At 36.9% G+C, this 18953-nt stretch overlaps 3 protein-coding genes across 5 annotated transcripts in view; 1 reads left to right on the top strand and 2 right to left on the bottom strand.

Moving 5' to 3' along the window:
- atrnl1b (attractin-like 1b) overlaps nucleotides 1-1924 on the bottom strand; it is an 89282-nt gene extending 87358 nt beyond the window's left edge. Inside the window, exon 1 of the mRNA XM_079851921.1 lies at nucleotides 788-1924. Within this exon, the coding sequence (XP_079708047.1) occupies nucleotides 788-1023 (236 nt within the window). The 5' untranslated portion in view covers nucleotides 1024-1924. The remainder of the gene's footprint in view (nucleotides 1-787) is intronic.
- Nucleotides 1925-4922: 2998 nt separating this feature from the next.
- On the bottom strand, nucleotides 4923-7929 carry trub1 (TruB pseudouridine (psi) synthase family member 1). Its single transcript, XM_079851606.1, has 8 exons — nucleotides 7654-7929; nucleotides 7447-7545; nucleotides 7164-7219; nucleotides 6982-7063; nucleotides 6820-6892; nucleotides 6580-6719; nucleotides 6006-6062; nucleotides 4923-5901 (listed from the first exon to the last, which is right to left on the bottom strand). Exons 1-8 carry the CDS (start codon nucleotides 7829-7831, stop codon nucleotides 5669-5671), a joined length of 918 nt encoding a protein of 305 aa, XP_079707732.1. The 5' UTR covers nucleotides 7832-7929; the 3' UTR covers nucleotides 4923-5668.
- A 1068-nt stretch (nucleotides 7930-8997) lies between these two features.
- ablim1b (actin binding LIM protein 1b) overlaps nucleotides 8998-18953 on the top strand; it is a gene marked incomplete at its 5' end in the record, with an annotated part of 80724 nt that continues 70768 nt past the window's right edge. For 2 of the 3 annotated variants that reach the window (XR_013819219.1, XR_013819220.1), the window contains one exon: nucleotides 9003-9196. Of the gene's footprint in view, nucleotides 9197-18953 lie in introns of all 3 variants that reach the window. The other variant, XR_013819218.1, reaches the window with a different exon arrangement.

An 18953-nucleotide genomic window follows, 5' to 3' on the forward strand; every position in this document is an offset into this window, starting at 1 on the left:
GCTATTTTAAGATACAGGAGTGCAGGAGCTTTGTTCAAGAGTTTCATTTATCATACAGCTGTCAAACTACGATCGTTTAAAACTAAATCATGTCTGCCCTCAGTAACTTTGACATCTTTTTGAAGACAAAAAACACAGAATTAATAATAACAATAGTAAATGTTTGAAAGCTCTCATCAGATCATGTCTGTACAATTATTTAAAAAATACAAATATACAACAGTGTGTAAAGTAAATGTGTGACCAGCAAGAAACCATCAAATTATACAATCCAGTTTTTCAGTACTGCTTTATGGAAACCTAAGTGTAGGCCTAAATGCTTAGCAAACTTCATTTATGTGTGCTAAAAGGACAAAACTTTAATTCAACTAAATTGTGCCAAGACCCAAAGGATTCGCCAGAGAGGCGAATACCAAGATTTCAATGTGGATATGATAAATCTATATTTTAAGCCGTTATGAAAATGGTCTGAGAGGGGGAGGACAGTAAAGAACAAATGCCTCATATCAGTTTTTAACCAGATGGTGCACATATGTGAAAAATCCCTTTCAAGTTATCTAGAATTGTTAGAAAAATATGAAAATCCAGCAATCAGTAACATGCTTAAGATGATTAACATACAATAAAACTTTGTTCCAAAGTATTACAATAATTTTAATAAAATAATTCAAGGAATCACATCTATGCACCAATGATCATTGAATCTAAAACTTCCCTGTTTCTCCAGAGTTGAAAACAGGTACAAATGCCTCATTTAATACCCTTAAATGTTTTAGTAAATACTCACTTGAATCTTCCCTGGCAGTGTTGACATTGGTCACCAACCCATCCACGATCACAGACACAAGATCCGTTCACACACCTGCCTGACAGACAGTTCTTCTCACAGGGTTTAGATGGAGAGCAGTCTGCTATCAGCACCAGGGAGAACATCACACAGAGCCATAAATATCTCTGCATGCCCTGCAGTCTCTGTCTGACCAGAAACAGCTCAGGTCTGAGCATCCTCTTCCCGGCGTTCATGGTTTCAGGATGCTGCACTGTTGAATTGGGTATCAATATCTTAGGGCCTTTCTTCCCTGCTTACTGGCGGCCAGATTGTTTCGATTATAACAGCAGGGGGAACCGTTCACTTATAGATCATGAATATTCCTTAAACATCAGCGATCGTACCCCGAAATCAGGGCAATCGTTTAAAGGAAAACCTCCAGATCCGAGCGTGATAAGATAAAATCAGCATAAACACAGGCATATTAAATCAACTGTCTCGCCTCATTGTGTTTCTGAACAAGAGCAGGAATTTCCTACGTTACCTCCTGCAGTTACAGGGCTGGAAAATAATTCCCCATAACATTGAAAAAAATCTTTCCTCCCAGATCACTACCATAACTCAAGAGATTAGGTATTTCCAGCTTTAAAGCATCATATTATTCAACAGTCTTATTCTGATCCCGTCCGCAGCCATTTTAAAGCGTAAACATTCAGCTGGCTGCTCAAATACACTGCTGGTGTGCTTTCAAGCCTTCAAACCTTGAGCTTTTCGTGCCTAAACGTTCATATGCCACGTGAAAACAAGCTAAATGGAGAAGGCTTCTGAGGAAAAAGCATCCTTTATGATCGCAGCAGTGAGTAACATGGATGTTGTTTCTGCTGTTGTCCGTTGCGCTGAGGGATTTGGAAAACCTGGGCAACTATCCGTTATCCGCATTTTGTTCGCTATTTCTTATGCTCAACGTGATAAACTCCTTGTCAAAAGTGTCGACCCTCAATATGGATATATATCCTCTTCGTCCCAGGTCGCCGAAAACCCCTCAGCGTGCGAATTTTGGCCCCCTCGACCAGCGTTTAATCTCCCATAGTACGAGCAGCTCGCGCTGGCTGGCTGCTCCTCAGGTTGGAGCAAACTCAACACGGAGATGTCCGCGCATGCGCAATGGAAGGGGATACATTTAAAGAGACAGAGGAACAGTGTGTGCATCCTTTAGAATGTCCATTGCAGTACTTTGAGAAACAAAACATTTTGTGTAATATTTTTAAGGAAATGTGTGAAACCCTAACATACATTTCCCATGTAAAAAAAGTTGATTGTATTGTATATTATGTGAAACATTGACAGCCAGTCAAGACAACAAATGGCAAGCACTTCTAAAATACAAGATTATTCATTTAACCTACAATGTAACAATTGCTAAGGACAGTCCAGTATGCTCAAGTATCCATGGGTTTCAGTCACGTGACTTTTTTTGTTGTGGCCGCCATCTTTAGGACCTTTGAGTGAAGTAAATGTAAAAACTTTTGTTGCTAACACTTTGCTAAATGAGTAGCCTACTTCATCCTAATTCTAAATTAGGATTCCACATCCCCACTAACTAGGTTTTATGACCCAGATTCCCTTCACACTTTAAGCCTCCATCTTAAATATGGACTTTGTTCTTCTCTTAAGTGTTTAGGTGTATCTTATGCCCTTATATGCCTGCTGCTCTTTACGTTCCTTTATTAGTCACTCGTTTATGCACCACAAACATATGATATTTTAAGTAATAGAAAGCAGGGATGTATCTCATGTAGTGTGATCCCTATCTTTAAAATTTGTAAGATTTTTTTTTGTTTTTGAAAGAAGCCTCTTATGCTCACCAAGGCTGCATTTATTTGATCAAAATACAGTAATAATAATAGTACAGTACAATAAATAGTAATAGTGGGAAAAAAAGGTAATTGTGAAATATTATTACAATTAAAGAAAGTCTTTTCTATTTTAATATATTTTAAAATAGCATAGCTAGCTAAATTGAATTTTCAGCAGCCATTACTCCAGTTTTCAATGTGAATGATCCGTTAGACATTATTCTAATATGCTGATTTGGTGAACAAGAAACATTTTTGTTGTTGTGGTTGTTGTTATTGTCACAGTTGAAAACGGTTGTGCTGTATTTTCCGTGGAAGTGTGCTACTTTTTTAAAGATTCTGTGGTGAATATAAAGTAAAAAAAACTTAAACAGCATTTATTTATAAGACTTTCTTTGTAAAAAAAAAAGCAACAAAAAGTATTTACTGTCCTATTTAATCAATTTAATCTGCATCTTCACTGAATATCAATAACACTGAATATCTAACTGTGTGTGCATGCGTGCGTGTGTGTGTGTGTGTACATAGATACTAGTGGCTAGGGTGGGTCTTTTTTACACCATACAAAATATAACATATTCATGCGACTGTAAATCTGTCAGTTGTTATATATGCACGTAATAAAACAATCAATTCAGCTGGGAATTTGATATTCCACACAGACAATTACTAGGTCTTGCAATGATTCTCACACCTCAGACTACCCTTTTTAGATCATTCCCGTCACAACAACCCCATTCAGTCAGGCACTGAACAGATGAATAACAGAAGAAATGTATCACTGCATTATATCGCTGACTTTAGGAAGAGAGCTGTGTGGTTAAAATACAAGGGTATCCATGCTATTAAGCTAAAAAGCAAATTTAAAGTAAAAAGAACGCCATTTAACACTTAATCATAAACAATATTCATTTAATTTATGTGCTTCACCTATTTAATATTTGCAGAAATTTTCAACTTTCACATTTACACAATATTCCTGTCTATGAGCATTGCTGCCTCACACATTCACTGCTCTGCATTCTTTCATGGCCCCACTGAGGAACATGACACTTTATCCTCAGACCTTCCGGAATGAAAGAATCAGATCCTCAGGCTAATAGCTGATCACCACATTGACAGCACATGCATGTCCCGGCCTGTCAGAGAGCACACGTGGCATAACTGTCCAGTGACCCGCTATAGTAGGATAACCATATATTGCCATGTGCAAAAACACAGGTGATTTACGATCAACTGCTCTGCACTTCAGGCATGCCATAAATCCTTCTATAAGCCAAGCACCATAGTGCCCCCAGGTGGTAAACATTTAACTATATGGTGTAGCTGTACTGTTCGCTCTGAATGACAGCTACTCTTGCTGTTACACACAGCTCTGTTTCTAAATCTCTGTTACATTCTTATGTTCTTCATCTGTTCAGTGCCTATAGTGAAAAATTAGATTATGAGCAGAAGGTAATTAAATATTATTAGTTTATCCGTGGCAATGCAGACATCTGTATTGACTCTGAGGAGGAGGTGAGGTTTGTATTTCACACAGCGATTTCTCATGATTTCTCTTAATGCCGTTAAAGTATGGGTGGACACAGAGTCTGGGAGCAGAGGAGTTGAATCTTAATCCTTGACTAAGAGGGATTATTAGTATCCAAGTACACTCACTGCGAACATAAAACAGTCTAAAAAAAAACAGATTCGGCAATTCGGCAAGAGACTGTGATCGTATTGCTTTAGATAAATCTCAGTGTGTAATTTCTTTCCAATCTGAAATCAATTTAAATTACACATTTTTAATAATGTGTTTGGTTTGGTTTAGGTGTACAATTACAAAAACACTAAATTATTACTTTCCCTTAAATGGATAGGAACATCAAAATACTATTAAAATTACAGAACTTTCGACAATATTTTAAGATTTTTTAAAAAGGAAATTAATTATTTCATTCAGTAAGTACGCATTCAATTGATCAAATGTGACAATAAAGACTTTTACATTGTTACAAAGGATTTCTATATCAGAAATATCGTTGTTCTATTGAACTTTATATTCATCAAATAGTTCTGAAAAAAAATGTATCATGGTGTCCAAAAAAACCAACATTAGATGCACAACTGTTTTCAACTGTGAAATACACTGAACACTGAAGTAATGCTGAAAATTCAGCTTTGCATTCACAGGAATAATTACATTTTAAAAAATATTAATTAGAAAATTCTTTTAAATTGTAATATTTCACAATATTAATGCTTGTACTGTATTTTTGCTCAAATAAACACAGCCAACCGCTAACTTTTGTTTTGAATAGCAATTTATTGCTATTTCCCAACATATCAATACTCCAATGAGTTTTTGCAATACTCCATGTCACATTTTCTATTAAAAATATTGCTTTGATTTTCAATTTTCAATTTTGTACCTAACATGAAAACATCATGTATAAGAATGGAACATTTGCTGGACCCAGAACAAACACATTAAATGAGATAATTATTTATTAGCAAACCAAAATAACTGTATTTTCAAGAATATATATATATTTGGTTGTTTTTTTTAATCAAATGAAAAGACGCACTAACCCGCTAACTTCTTAACTTTATTAGCTTGTCAATATGTGATAAAAACAATATAAAGAAAAGAAAAGCCTAGTACATACATTTTGGGCTTACATAGTTAAATGACAGTGCCAACTGGTGTTTGTCAAAACAATATCAGTGCAGTTTTAACTTAATCTAAAAATCTAAATAAAGATCATTTATTTCTTTTGGCACCATAAGGACTAGTTAAGTGGTTTTTATATTGAAACAATATAACAAAACAAAAATGGCTTTCATAACGGTTGTTGCACTGTAGTAACATTCATTAACTTCAACACATTGACTAGCTACATCTGTTTTATCCATATTTACAAGTACCATATATTGCCATGCAAATTGATGCACAGGGATGTTGAAAGAGACCAGATCGAATCAGAGCGGACCAGGCCATTTCCTACAATTCTCTCACTGAGAATGTAATTTGTGTATCAGATGGGCAATTTCATCACCTTTAGTCACTGTTGTGATCTCCATCATCACCCTTAGATTCAGATGGGCCAGGCTTTTGCTTTGATTTTGCTTTCTTGGCATTCTTTTGTTGACCTGATGGCTTTGGGCAGGGCTGCAGAGCCTGTGATATATCTGCCAACGTCCAGCATTCTTCCTTCAAAGCGTGTTCTTCCAATGTGAATTGACCCTGCTTCGTCCGGGACAGTTCTTTGATGTGAGCACAGGACAACAGACCTGCAAGGGTAAAACTCAAGATTATACAGTAAATGTCAAGTTAATAACATTTATAAACATTTGAGGGGAATATTAAAAAAATAATAATATCTTTAGAGTTCTACCTTTGGCCAGATCATCAACAAGACTTCTAACATAAAACCCGCCTCCACACTCCACATCTGTAAATGCAAATAGTAAATTTGAATTAAAAGAAAAGGTTTAAATCAAGCTGTTTAGCATGCAATAAAATGATTTTTATCAAAAAATATATCAAAGAACTCTCTTAAAGTCATGAATATAATGAAATAAAATTTGATAATCCTTGTTTTTAATAGAATATTGCGTTTTTTATTATAAATGCACATAATTTTTGTCCTCAATCTCTAATCAAAATAGCATCCCCTCCCTCTTGCAGTGACAGCTGTTCTCTTCTTTGATGATGTGTTTACTGGCATGAGGACGGGGCAACTTGTCACTCACATGAGATCACAGCAATAGCAAAACACAACGATCCAATCAGTTCCCAATGTTGTTCGAGAAGTTGTTTCACTCTCATATCACAATAGGGAAGAAAACACTAACCAACTTCCGTTTCATGTCGACTTAAAATACTGTAGTTATGAAAATGAATTTGCAATGTGTATAAGAAAGAACATACATGTACTACAATCAATCAAATATTTCCAAATGACTAACCTATGGTGAAAAGTGGGGGGCTGAAGTCTTGTAAAGAGAGACTGTATACTGTAACTGGACGTGCAGGTTTAGCCTCAACCTCTTGACCTTGCTTGAGAAGGACAGACATGCGCTTGCCATCCTTCTTCAGTGCTGAATATCTTTAAATGAAAATATCAGAATGTCTATGAGATCAAGAAACAACTCTTTCAGACATCAATGAGGAGTGTGTAATACATCAAGCAGAATGAATTGACTTACAGAGGTGGAACCTGCATAATTTCCCCCGTAAACTGCTTCAGCTTCTCCTCAAAAGCCTCTTTTGTGATGTGATCTGGAAAAAAAAACAAGTACTTAGCTTTATACACTGACTTCTGTTAGATACCCATTCCCTCATTACAGCCAAAGAATTACGATTCTTACCATAACTCTTCTCTTCAACAACATTTCCAGTGACGTCAAGAGTGTCAGTTGCTTTGCCTAATTCTCCAACAGCTCTGTATTTCTATGAAAAAGGCCATCGAATTGAATGTTACAGTAATCAAAGATGGGAATGACAAGTGTAGAAAGACATGTAAACAAAATGTAACCCAGAAAATGCTTACCTTTGATCCTGCAAGCATTGTGGTGAGCATCTTTGTTCCTTCACCAATTCCAACCACTGCAAAACATTTTTAAGCTGTATATATTACATCATGTTGTTTTGTATATTATGTAATATGACTAGTAGAAAGAAAACATCCTAAATACACTATTTCAACAACAAGACATTTATTGCCTTAATACGTCATTTCTGTGAAAACAGCTGCTTCAACTTCATCAGTGCTCTAGGTATCATTTTTTATTTGTTTCATGTTTCACAACGGAAGAACATTATATTATATTTACCAAGTACACCAGAAGCATTGCTGTCCAGGGTGCCGCCATGGCCAATTTTTAAAGGTTGCTTCTTCCTTTTCCGAGGGTTGGGATTTGCAACACCTGCCTCTGTGCAAGGATAAACTCGTTAAAAAAGTATTCTGATAATTGTCTTATCCCCAAATGCAGAGGAAAGACATGAACTGGATGTATCACAAGACATAAAAACGCACCTACCTTTTAAAAGCGCCTTCTTCAGTGCGTTTAACACGTCAGCTGAGGTGGGACCCTCTTTCTTATAGATGGCAAATATACCATGCAGAGACTGCAGTTTGGATAATGAACCGTTCTGTAAAGTTGACACACCAGCCATGCTTGTTCTTGATTTTTCCGCGGCGCAAATTGATGACGTCATTCACGTGTCGGTATTTGTAGTTCTTTCAAGAGTGACCGACGACATCAGCAGCAGACCGTTTGTGTTTGTGTCATCTTTGACCTGTTTCTGGTAAGCACCTTCAAATGGACATAAGAGAACCCGCAATTGCTGATATTGCCGGAGTACATTTCAATCTTTGTATCCCAGGTAAAAACCCAGTTGCAACACTAATAATCCTGCAAACTCGTTTAACTTGCAGTCGCGAGGACTATTCTGATATTATCATGCCTCCAAAACACACAAGAAGTAGCCTATTTTATTTTTGACCTCAGATCGAAATATCTCACTCAATCCACTGCGGACTGATTCCTGCCCCGGGACAAAGCTTGCAAATGCCATCTGATTCCCATAGCCACAAGCAAATCTACGAAAACTGACTCTAGATCAGTTGCGGCTGGCTACATGTCACATCGCGTGCTGCGTGCGCGCATGCACAGGGAAAACTCCTTTCCTCTTCTCCATAAAATATGTAATTTTCTGCTTCTTTAAGCCTAAAAAGATTTTTGACCTTCCTATTTTACTTCTCGTATGGGGAAAAAATCTAGCAGTGTATGTATCGTCAATTATTAATAGGTCTAAATTGAGGCCTACTTCTTATCATTTATAGGCACAGTAACATATTAAATTACCACATGATGGCGATATTTAACCGCTATATATGCCACTGAAGCAGTTTTTAGATAGGATAAACAAGAACAATGTGTTCAATATTACAGAATTTAAGCAAACTCTCTTATAGACTAATACGTTTTTATCTAGGCTAGGGCTTATTTGTATAACGTCGTTGTAATTGTTTTAATTATTATGTTTATTTGTTTGTTTGTTTTTTTAATGAGAGACGTAGGTCTCCGAGTGTAATGGTACATTTTAACCAAGTGCGATCTTGGCAGATCACAGTGACATTTATCGTCGAAAAGAAATAGTCGGAAATGTATAATATATAAAACTTATATAAAATATATAAAACTAATATATATAAACCATTACAAATGGTTAAAGTCAGAAAAACAATAGTTATTCGAAAACAGCAGTGGCTATTTAAAATATGTTCTGCTTCAGCTCTAACTGTAGCCACATACCGTGCAGCATACGGTCCATCACACAGGACACGCCCATTGTGTGCCTCTGGTTCCCGTTATTCTCTCGCCTCGCCTCGCGCTGTGGTGATCACTGATGCCGAGCGCACGAGCTGCTCCGCTGCTCACGGACACAGTGCTCGCACACCTTCTGTTTATCTGAAGTCGGGGGACTATAGCCTATTTTGATCTGAAAGGCACATTGCCGACCATCATCATTTCAGGAAGAAAATCCACAGCTTTTCCCACTGCATCATGTCAACGAGAGGTAACCAGTTTTATAGTTTTAAAGTGTCATTTTAATTTGCGAGGACAAAATTGTATTCATAATGTAGCTTACTCAAGAAAGGTCGATATAAAACCGTTTGACACGTGTTTGTTTCTGCTGAAAATTAAGCCACTTTTGAACTTGGGAAGCAGTGAGACTGTCATGTCTCTCACTTCACCTGTCTGTTTTTGCATATGTTTACTATATATCTGACAACACACTCCACCTGAGTTAAGCTAATGCTACATGCAGTATCATAGAACCTATTTAAAAAATACAAACATTATTAAGCTGCATTATAAAGAATAAGACCATTAGTTAATATTAGCATCTGTATAATACATTGTATAACATTTGTCATCAAACTTTGATTCATACATTTTCATATTGATGTATGTGCACTGATTCATTATAATTCATTATCTGTTTAGCAAGTATAATGTTTGGTAATGACTTGTCCTAAACTAAACCTGATTAGACCTGCTTAAGAAAAAGTTATTTTTTCAGTTTCTTAGGTTGAGATTTGATTTGATTTAGATTATTGATGGATTAACACAATTTGTGTTAACAGAAAAAAACTCTGGGAGACTTTGGCGAACGGTGTCCTTTTCTCTGGTTAAGTTCCCTTTTGGCATATCATAATATCTCTCATATAATTTGTTTTGGTATTCCTGACAGTCTTGTTCCAATAATGGGGGGAGGGAGACGTGGTATTTATTGCGTATTTTTACAGACTTAAAAATGATCTGAAGAAAACAGAAGGGTTAAAGAAAGCAATTACCTTGAGTTCAAGAAAGTACACTGAGAAGAAGCCAAGCAAGATGCCCATTAGAAGATTGGATGCTCTTCCTTTCATATCAGCGTCACGCGAGATGATGCTGTGTTTACGCCCACTGAATGCTTCTTTTTATTATTCGTGCTTTGACACTGACAGTTCAAATGGTTTCTGGACTTCAATTAGACTCACCGCGAGCACTGCAGATGATTTGTGGTGCCGAGTCTATTTAAAGAATCAGGCTACTGCTGCCACGAGCCACAGTCAGAAGCCTCTACCATGCTATAATTACAGCATGTGTTCAAAAACTTGCATGTCCAAGAAATGATTCTTAAAAAGTGTTGCGACATTATTCATTTAACTTTTGTGACTTGAGTGTGACCAGAGAAGCAGTGGATAAACGCCATTATCACTGGCCAGTGATAGTTCATATAGTTTTTTTGTTCTCAAGAATGATGCTTCTTCTTCAAATGGTACAGTTATTATTAGCTTGTAGTCCTCTTTTTGAAATAAATCTAAATGAGCAAAACTGCCATACTCAACTGAAGTAGATGCAGAATACGTCTGTATAGATCTGTGGAGGTTTGTGGCATCAGACATGGCTGGAAGAGAGTTTAACTTTGGTCTTGAGTTTGCTTTCAGACGGTTAAATTTTTGGTGAAGCCCCATTCATGCCGCTGTCTTGCAAGTGCTAGTCCATGTTTTTCTTACCATGTCCCCATAACCCCTAGTAGCCAGGGGTAATAGAGTTCATTTTAACCTTTGCACTTGAGATCAGCAAGGTGTCCAGTAATTTAATTTTAATCAGTGAGGTCACTGGAGTGCAGTTATAACACCAAACATCTGTAAAAGTGTGGAATTAGTTTGACAAAGTAGGGGAGACTGGGCACTAGTTGTCACACAGGGAGGTTGTCAGAAGGACTGTATTTCATTAAGCTTTTGTCTTAAATGTAGTCCTACAATTGCACAAATTTGTAATGAAATTGTTTGTATGCTATTTGTTTTGCATGTTATAATTGTTTACTGTTAAGTTTTAGCTGATAAGCTTTTTCAATGGCAAGATGAAACCCAACCCACAAATGGTTAATGTGTGTTAAAAGAACTGTATCTTTTTCTTTGGGCAATAATGGTGGACATTATCAATTACTTTTTTGTAACTTTAAGGTATGTAACTATATAGAAATATTCACTGGTGTAAAAAGTGTGACAGCTCCGATCTCCCTTATTCAAAAGAACAAACGAGTAAATACTAACTGGTTCATATATCCATGGTACATTTTCTCTCTTTCTCTGTATCTCCATTTCTCAGACCCAAGATCATTGTCGGCCCCTAGGGAAGCCCAGTTAAACCTGTCAGCTGAAATCAGTGTGAGAATCTGAAAAGTAAACCGTCTCCAACAACATCCAGCGAGTAGGAATCTCTCAAGACTTGCTTTTCTTTGAGTTTTTTTTTTTTATCAGAGCAGTGATACCACTGTTTTCTTTCCCAACAGCCCTAACATAAATTCCCCAGGAAAGATGAATTTGTGACATCCTTATTGAGAGTCTTTTCTTCCACCTCATAATTGTGTGTTTCTTAAATCATTCTAAATTATGAAACTAAATTCTAACTTGTGAGTTATTTCCAGACTGATTAGACTGAGGATTGTAAAAGAGGTGTGCTCTATTTATCACTGTCCAAATTCAGGTCATCCATTCCCCTGTAAGATATGTCTCTTATCATTGCTTTAAGTGGCTGTCAGACTGTGAGACTTGTCTCTTGATGGGGTGAGCAGGATGGACGCCAGAGCACTTGTAGTTTTGCTGCAATAGAACCTACACTGTTTAGCTTTGCCTCAGACACAGAAACACAATCACTTAACTTCAGCGGAATGACACATCATAATTCCTGCTGTTCAGCTCACTGCTACACTTTCTTTGTGCCCTGCTCATTCACTCGAGTTGAGTCAGAATTGTATTCGCTGGATTAATAGTATGAATCATTCTTGCACAGAGCTTCAACACAGTCAATTAAGCTATATAAATAATTGGATCCTGCAAACAACTATCCTAGGATAAACTGTTTTTGCGATATAAGGTAATGGCAGTTCTATGAAGCTTTTATGCAACAGTTCTGTAAACAATTGATTAAAGTAAGGAATGACAATGAAGGTGAGATAGTATTTTCTTCCCTATTGTGACAAATATCAGACTCAAGTGGCTTGTCGAACAAGAAAAAATGTAGGGTGGAACTTGATTTTGTCCATCGGCAGTCAATTGGATCGTTGGATTGTTGTGGTTTGCTATTGCTGTGATCTCATGTGAGTGACAGGTTGTCCTACACTCACCGAAAAACACGTCATCAGAAAAGAGAAGAGATCAAAAATTGATTTATATATTATAAAACTGATTTATAATAAACACATTTACTGTGCCGTTTTGTTCCTGAATGAATCAGTATTTTGGGTGAGTCATTCAATAATCTTAATCACATGCTACACCATTGAATGTTTGGGATTGACAGCCTTAAAGGGATAGTTCACCCAAAAATGAAAATGCTGTCCTCATTTACTCACCCTCATGTTGTTCCAAACCTGTATGATTTCCTTTCTTCTGCTGAACACAAAAGAAGATATTTTGAAGAAAGTCGGTAACCAAACGACTGATGGACCCCATTGACTTCCATAGTAGGAAAAAAAATACTATGGAAGTCAATGGGGACCAGCAACTGTTTAATTACCAACCTTCTTTAAAATATCTTCTTTTGTGTTCAGCAGAAGAAAGGAAATCATACAGGTTTGGAACAACATGAGGGTGAGTAAATGATGACAGAATTTTCATTTTTGGGTGAACTATCCCTTTAACGTTGACTCTTGTTAATGCAACATTACATTTGGTATTCAAGTCTCTACTTTATGATCAAGTAACCAACGACAGTCCTCTTGTTCTTGTGCTAGCTTTGAATATCGAAACACAGCAATAGTGACTAAATACAAATATTATATATTATATAAATAAATAAATGTAATGAAAAAGAAAAAGTACATACTTTTGAGTGTAGCAGAATAGGCAAGCTTTGGCACATACTACTTGGTCATAATTGCGTCTTTAACGGACTGCTCTGTCGCTTAGTTGCATATCCTGCCACCGTTTAAACTGCCTTGTCAATCAATCAATCAATTTCATTTAATTTCCTACCGTTTTCGGAGAGGAATACAGTAGCACGTTTATCTTCCAATCGTGGGTCTTTCATGCGGAGAGCTCTCCTCATGTGTTTATTAGTTGCTTAATGATGCATTTAAAAGTTAAAGGCCCCCTGAAATCAATATTTAATTTTTTTAGCTTTTAGTATGAATATGTTAGCCTTAAGGTTATGAATAAGCAGCAGGTGAGTTCCAAAACAATGACAAAGTTCGCATTCAAAACTTACAGTCTCTCCCTTCCGCTAAAATGGTTCACAGATTTTTATTACATCACCACAGACTTCTCATCACATTTTCTGTCCAATCAAATGCTCTCTAGAATCTAACGTATCATCAGCAAACCAAACATATCTTTACAAATGTTGACAATGTTGCTGATGAAATATAATGTGGATAACATTGAATAAATATCTTTTCTTCAGGTTAGATACTGATACTTAATCACTTAAACCCACTACGTAACCGTCGGACTTGCACAACCGTCATGTTTTTAGTTTTTTAACACTTTTTATTTGTGTTTGTAGTTCTAATCGAATCCCCGTCCAATGCGCAATGGGTTATGGGCAATATTAGCTGTTAGAGTGTGCACGGATCTGCACTTTGGATTCTAACTGGAAATGTAGACCATCTGGGTATCTTTGGAATACTCATTTCAAATTTCGAATACTATTTAGGATGGTTAGTATGCGAATCGGGATGCAGCAGTAGTTTTTATTTGAAATGAATCAATGGTTTTGAATAAATTGGTAGACAAAATGATTCAATGACTCACTTGATTCAAGACCTACTGATGTTGATGATGATATAACAAAATTTTGATGTGCAAAAACTGTCCAAATGTAAAAGTTTAAAAATTGGATATTTAAGAAGTCTTAATCTTATTCTTATTTTAAGTCATTGAACGGCAAGATGCTGACCTTTAGCCGTTGGCTCTGTTTCTTTGTGTGGACTTGGTGGTGCTCTTCTCTGCAGACCTGCCACAGTTAGAATGACCAGGGGAAGTGGAGCATGCTTGCTGATTGCTGGGTTTCAGCCTCATGAAAGCCACAGGCCTTTAATTGTTGTTCTAGGCTTAATTAAGCTTGATCCCACCAGGAAGCTGCCCCTCTGTCTCTCTCTGTTCCCAAGCCGCCCTCAACCGGCAGAGCCCGGCCTAACTACATTCCTATAACTAGGATGTCACTTCTCTTTGGATGAGCTGGTCAAGTGGAGTGGGGGAAGGGGTGATGGAAGAACCAGTGGCAGGACTTGAACTTGCAGTCCTGGGTTATGTCACCATCTCAAACTCTTTGAACCCATGTATTACGCATACTTTGGCATTCTGCTTTTGTTCCTCTTTCTATGTTCATTCCACTCGTGCGGGTTGGTGAGGTGCATATTGTTTAGAGGTTCCATGGAGATCCTGTATGAAGTCACATCAAGCTGCCCCTAAAACAATGGTAGGAGCTGGGCAGGAGCCAGAGGAATGAGAGTTAAAAACATTCCCATGTGTTCAGTTCAGTGGGCTTTGTTTTAGACATGTTCTACACCACCATGTGCTTATAAGATAACCTCAGTTTGATTTAGTCCAGGCCTGTAGCAGTGGAGACTGACATCTCAATGCACTCTAGCCAAAAACACCAGCAGTTTTATAAATAATTCTATGAAGAAAGACAGCACAAAATATTTCATTGACATTTAAAGGGTTAGTTCACCCAAAAATGAACGAATTGAAATTTATGAATTTACTCACCCTCAAGCCATCCTAGGTGTATATGACTTTCTTCTTTCAGCCAAACACAATCGTTCTACTAAAAATATCCTGGCTTCTCCAAGCTTTATAGTGGGAGTGAATGGTCCCTTACATTTTGAAGCCCAAAAAAGCACATCCATCCGTCATAAAAGTGATCCATTCGGCTCCAGGGGGTTAATAAAGGCCGTCTGAAGGCCCTCTGCATTTCTCTGTAAAAATTATTGTTTTAGACTTCTAATTCATGACCGGTGTTTTGTTTTGCTCCATTCTCGGCGCTTCCGCATTCGTCAATACGTCATGCGTTGGATCAGAGGTCACTCTTCGCCAGAACTCGACTCGCGAACAGCCGTTACCGGAACCTAGTGATTATAGTTTATAAAGTTATAATTATGGATATTTTTCTTAGAAAAACCCATGGCTGCGCTTCAGACGGCCTTTATTAACCCCCTGGAGCCATATGGATTACTTTTTATGATGGATTAATGCGCTTTTTTGAGCTTCAAAATCTAAGGTACTATTCACTCCCATTATAAAGCTTGGTAGAGCCAGGATATGTTTTAATATAACTCAAATTGTGTTTGCAAACATCTGTCTGTCTGTCCGTCCGTCTATCTATCCACTTAGTCATCTGAAAATGAAATGAAAATGAAAAACCCTTTTGCTACAAAAAATAAATTACAAATGATTGTGTAAATTTAGCCTGATTTGAGAATGCTCCAATGGGCATCTTGTGCTTTGGTAGAAGCAAGGACATCTGACCTTTTTTTATTTTATTTTTACAAAAGGAATCATATAATCAGTCACAAATAGGATTGTTTTACAAATATTTCATAAAATGTAGCAGAATGCAAAATGCATTGTAAAACATTTTAAATTACGTTTTAAAATCTGTTTAAATTTTTATATATATATATATAGGCAGGTGTGTGAGGACCAGATGGAACCCATCATTCTGATTCCAGCTGACCACACACTCCTGAGCTTTGTATTCCCCGTGGGCTGCTGATTCTGTGCTTCTGCGCTAAAAAAAAAACAAAAAAAAAACATCCTGATGAATGCTTCATCTGCGCTCAGCTCCACAGACGCTTGAGAGCCTACAGAATAAATGCTCAGCTTCAATTGGGAATTTATCTTACATTGCGTTTTCTCACATGTATCAGGCCACATTTTCCTGAGGCCTGTTTCATGTCAAAGCCAGTTCGATTTCCTTAGTTTATCTCTCTCTGTGGACAGAAGTCCAGTTACAGACCAGTGGGAGAAAGGGCTGCTGATATTACTGGCTACCAGCCGACTTATGTCCCAATTAATTCCTGTGTTATTGTAAAAGATGTGGCTAAAAGTAAACCTTACAGGTCCCTCTCAAAACAAAGGATCCTTATGCTTTACACTGTAGTAAAAAATCTTAATCACAAAAGCCATAGTGTATTTGATCCCTTTTTGCCTCCTTGCCTCTTGTTAGTGACTTTGTGAAAATATTGAAGGAGCCGACTTTTTGCTTTTTTGTGTCTGACTCTGTCCGATTTTGACTACGTGTTGGGGTCCTCACAAAGACAGAAAAACCTGAAATAATCTACACTGTGAGGGAAATCCAACAGTCTCAATGAGGAAAATGGATTAATAAACATAGAAAAATGAAATGTTTCTGAGGTTAGGATGATAGAAAGTGTAATTAACTCAGTATTAAGCCCATAAGTCAATGGAAAGTCAAAGTGTGTGCAAATCTCAATTTAGACCCTGACAATGTTAACGAACAAGATGATTGTGCTGAATGGATTTCAAGCCCGGACTTTGCAAGTGGTATGTTTTTTTCTCTTATAGATACAATGTTATCCAGCATTTAATCCTATTTGTCAGAAAACTATGGTAATACAAACAGTAATCAATCACATAATCATGTATAATTTTTTAAACAGTCTTACAAAAGCAAGAGCTTTTAAAAGCTGAAGTAAACAATACATCAATACTGTAAGACCGCCATACTTTATTTAAGTTAATGTTGTTTCTGTACATGTCAGTAATAATCCTGTACTCCTAATTGATCCACTTATGAATATTGATGCATGGACGTCCACTTAGGATAAACCGAAGACATAATCCGATTAAACTGGCAAGATCTTGTAATCTTTTGAGCAATATTGAGCACAATGTTTGCATTTTTCCTGGTTAAGTGTGTTTGTAGGTCATCTATAAGGTCACAGCAGTATATGAGGTCTTAATTGCTGCATCTAGGAAGGCCACCTGCAGTAAGAGCAGAAGCAATCACATTAATTACACCTTAGCCGGGCACAGTTGCATTAATAACAGCCTACAGACTGTGGCTCGGGAGCAGCACACGGACTCCTAACAGGATCAGACATTACTGAAACCGTAGAATCCGTGTTGTTCCCCAGGCCAGTGCCCTGTGTGTTTCTAGCACTGTTTTGGACTCTCATGTTTACCCAGCCTTCTGTCAACCCACAGGATATAGAAACTGACCTTCTGATAAAGTGATACCACAACTAGTGCTCAGGGGAATCTCCTAAAGCCAAATTTGAGATATTTGGAGCATTTGTCAAGGCATTTTCACTTGCTTGCGGTGTCTGAATGAGTTATTTTAACCCGCCAGCTCAGATGATGATCAGGCCTGTCTGAATGATGCACACTGACATGGCACAGTCAGGGCTTTTTTTAAAGGGGTCATTTTTTATTAAATTTTTCTTCTTGAAGTCCACTTATAGATTTTTTCATCAGATTTTAGTTTTTCATGACCGTTTTCACCTTCTTTTAAACACTTCATTTTCATTATATGACCTTTTAACCCTTAAATGCATGAATGTTTTGCCAGTCATTATTACATATTCGGGTCTTTAGCGACCTGGATATATATCTAACTGGGATTAATCTTTGACCATTGACGTATATAACTCTCCTGATATTTTAATAACAATTACAAATGAAGAAAATAAAGCATATTTTATTACCTTTTGGAACTTGCAAGGGTTCAATTTGAGCAGATGATTTTTAACATGGTGAGAGATGTTTTCCCCAGTACATTCAGCAAATGGCTCATATTTGTAATTTCAACCATATTCTCATAAATATCTTCAAAATCAATATTTTGATCACTGACAGCTTCTTCACCAGATCCACTATCAAGTGACAGTGACAATAAGATTTGATTGCATACGGTACTTGCTCTGCAGTAAATCCATGAGTCATTTGAAATTTTGCAGATATTGTGAATATTCGCCATCATTGTGAATCAGACATTGCCACCCTGAAGAATAAAGGTGAATTGCATTTATTGAGTCATCATAGATTCAATTGTTGAGCAGAAAAAATATACTTACACTATTACATGTATAGTGCTAGTGACACTATACACTTTTTTGCAAAAAAATATTAGAATTTTTTTTTTTTCTTGTTATATTGTTCATAATGAATATATTGAGGAATACTAAGAAGGTTGATGAGAGGAAGGGAAGTGAATGACGTCCCGGGTCTATAAGGGTTAATGAATATAGGCCATAAGCCAGGGGCTTTTTAAACTGGGGTCCAGGGAAGTTAACGTGATAAAAATGTTTTACTACTGAATTTGATCATATTTAAAATAAGAAAAAAATATGGCCAAAAGTGATGTCAGGAGAGGATATTTGATTTAATGATCCTAATTTATATATTTTTTTATATTTTAAATATGAGGGAATAACAAAACACTAAACACACTTGGCATATTTCATTGTGTTATCACAAGTGAAACAATTTACTCCAAGCACAACTAAGCGATATGCTTACAAAATCTTTTACAAATTTTGAATTATCTATCTGCTTTTAAAATCTGCAGATCTGATAGTCGGCTAATGTTATGCTTACATTAGTGAAAGGAGAGCATGACAGCGGATAAATAGTGCTTTGCATGCGACAAGGCCATTGCCAATGGCTACATGACATTAGAGCTGCAGCTAACATGCAATCTCTTTGTGTTATTACACGCTGAGAGAGCTTTCTCTTCTCTGTCACACTATTCTTACAGTATATATTCTGCACACAATATAGTCACTGCACATGATATTTTGCGGGCACTTGTTT

The sequence above is a fragment of the Squalius cephalus genome, assembly GCF_949319135.1.
Source record: "Squalius cephalus genome assembly, chromosome: 19".
In the NCBI taxonomy this organism is placed as follows: domain Eukaryota; kingdom Metazoa; phylum Chordata; class Actinopteri; order Cypriniformes; family Leuciscidae; genus Squalius; species Squalius cephalus.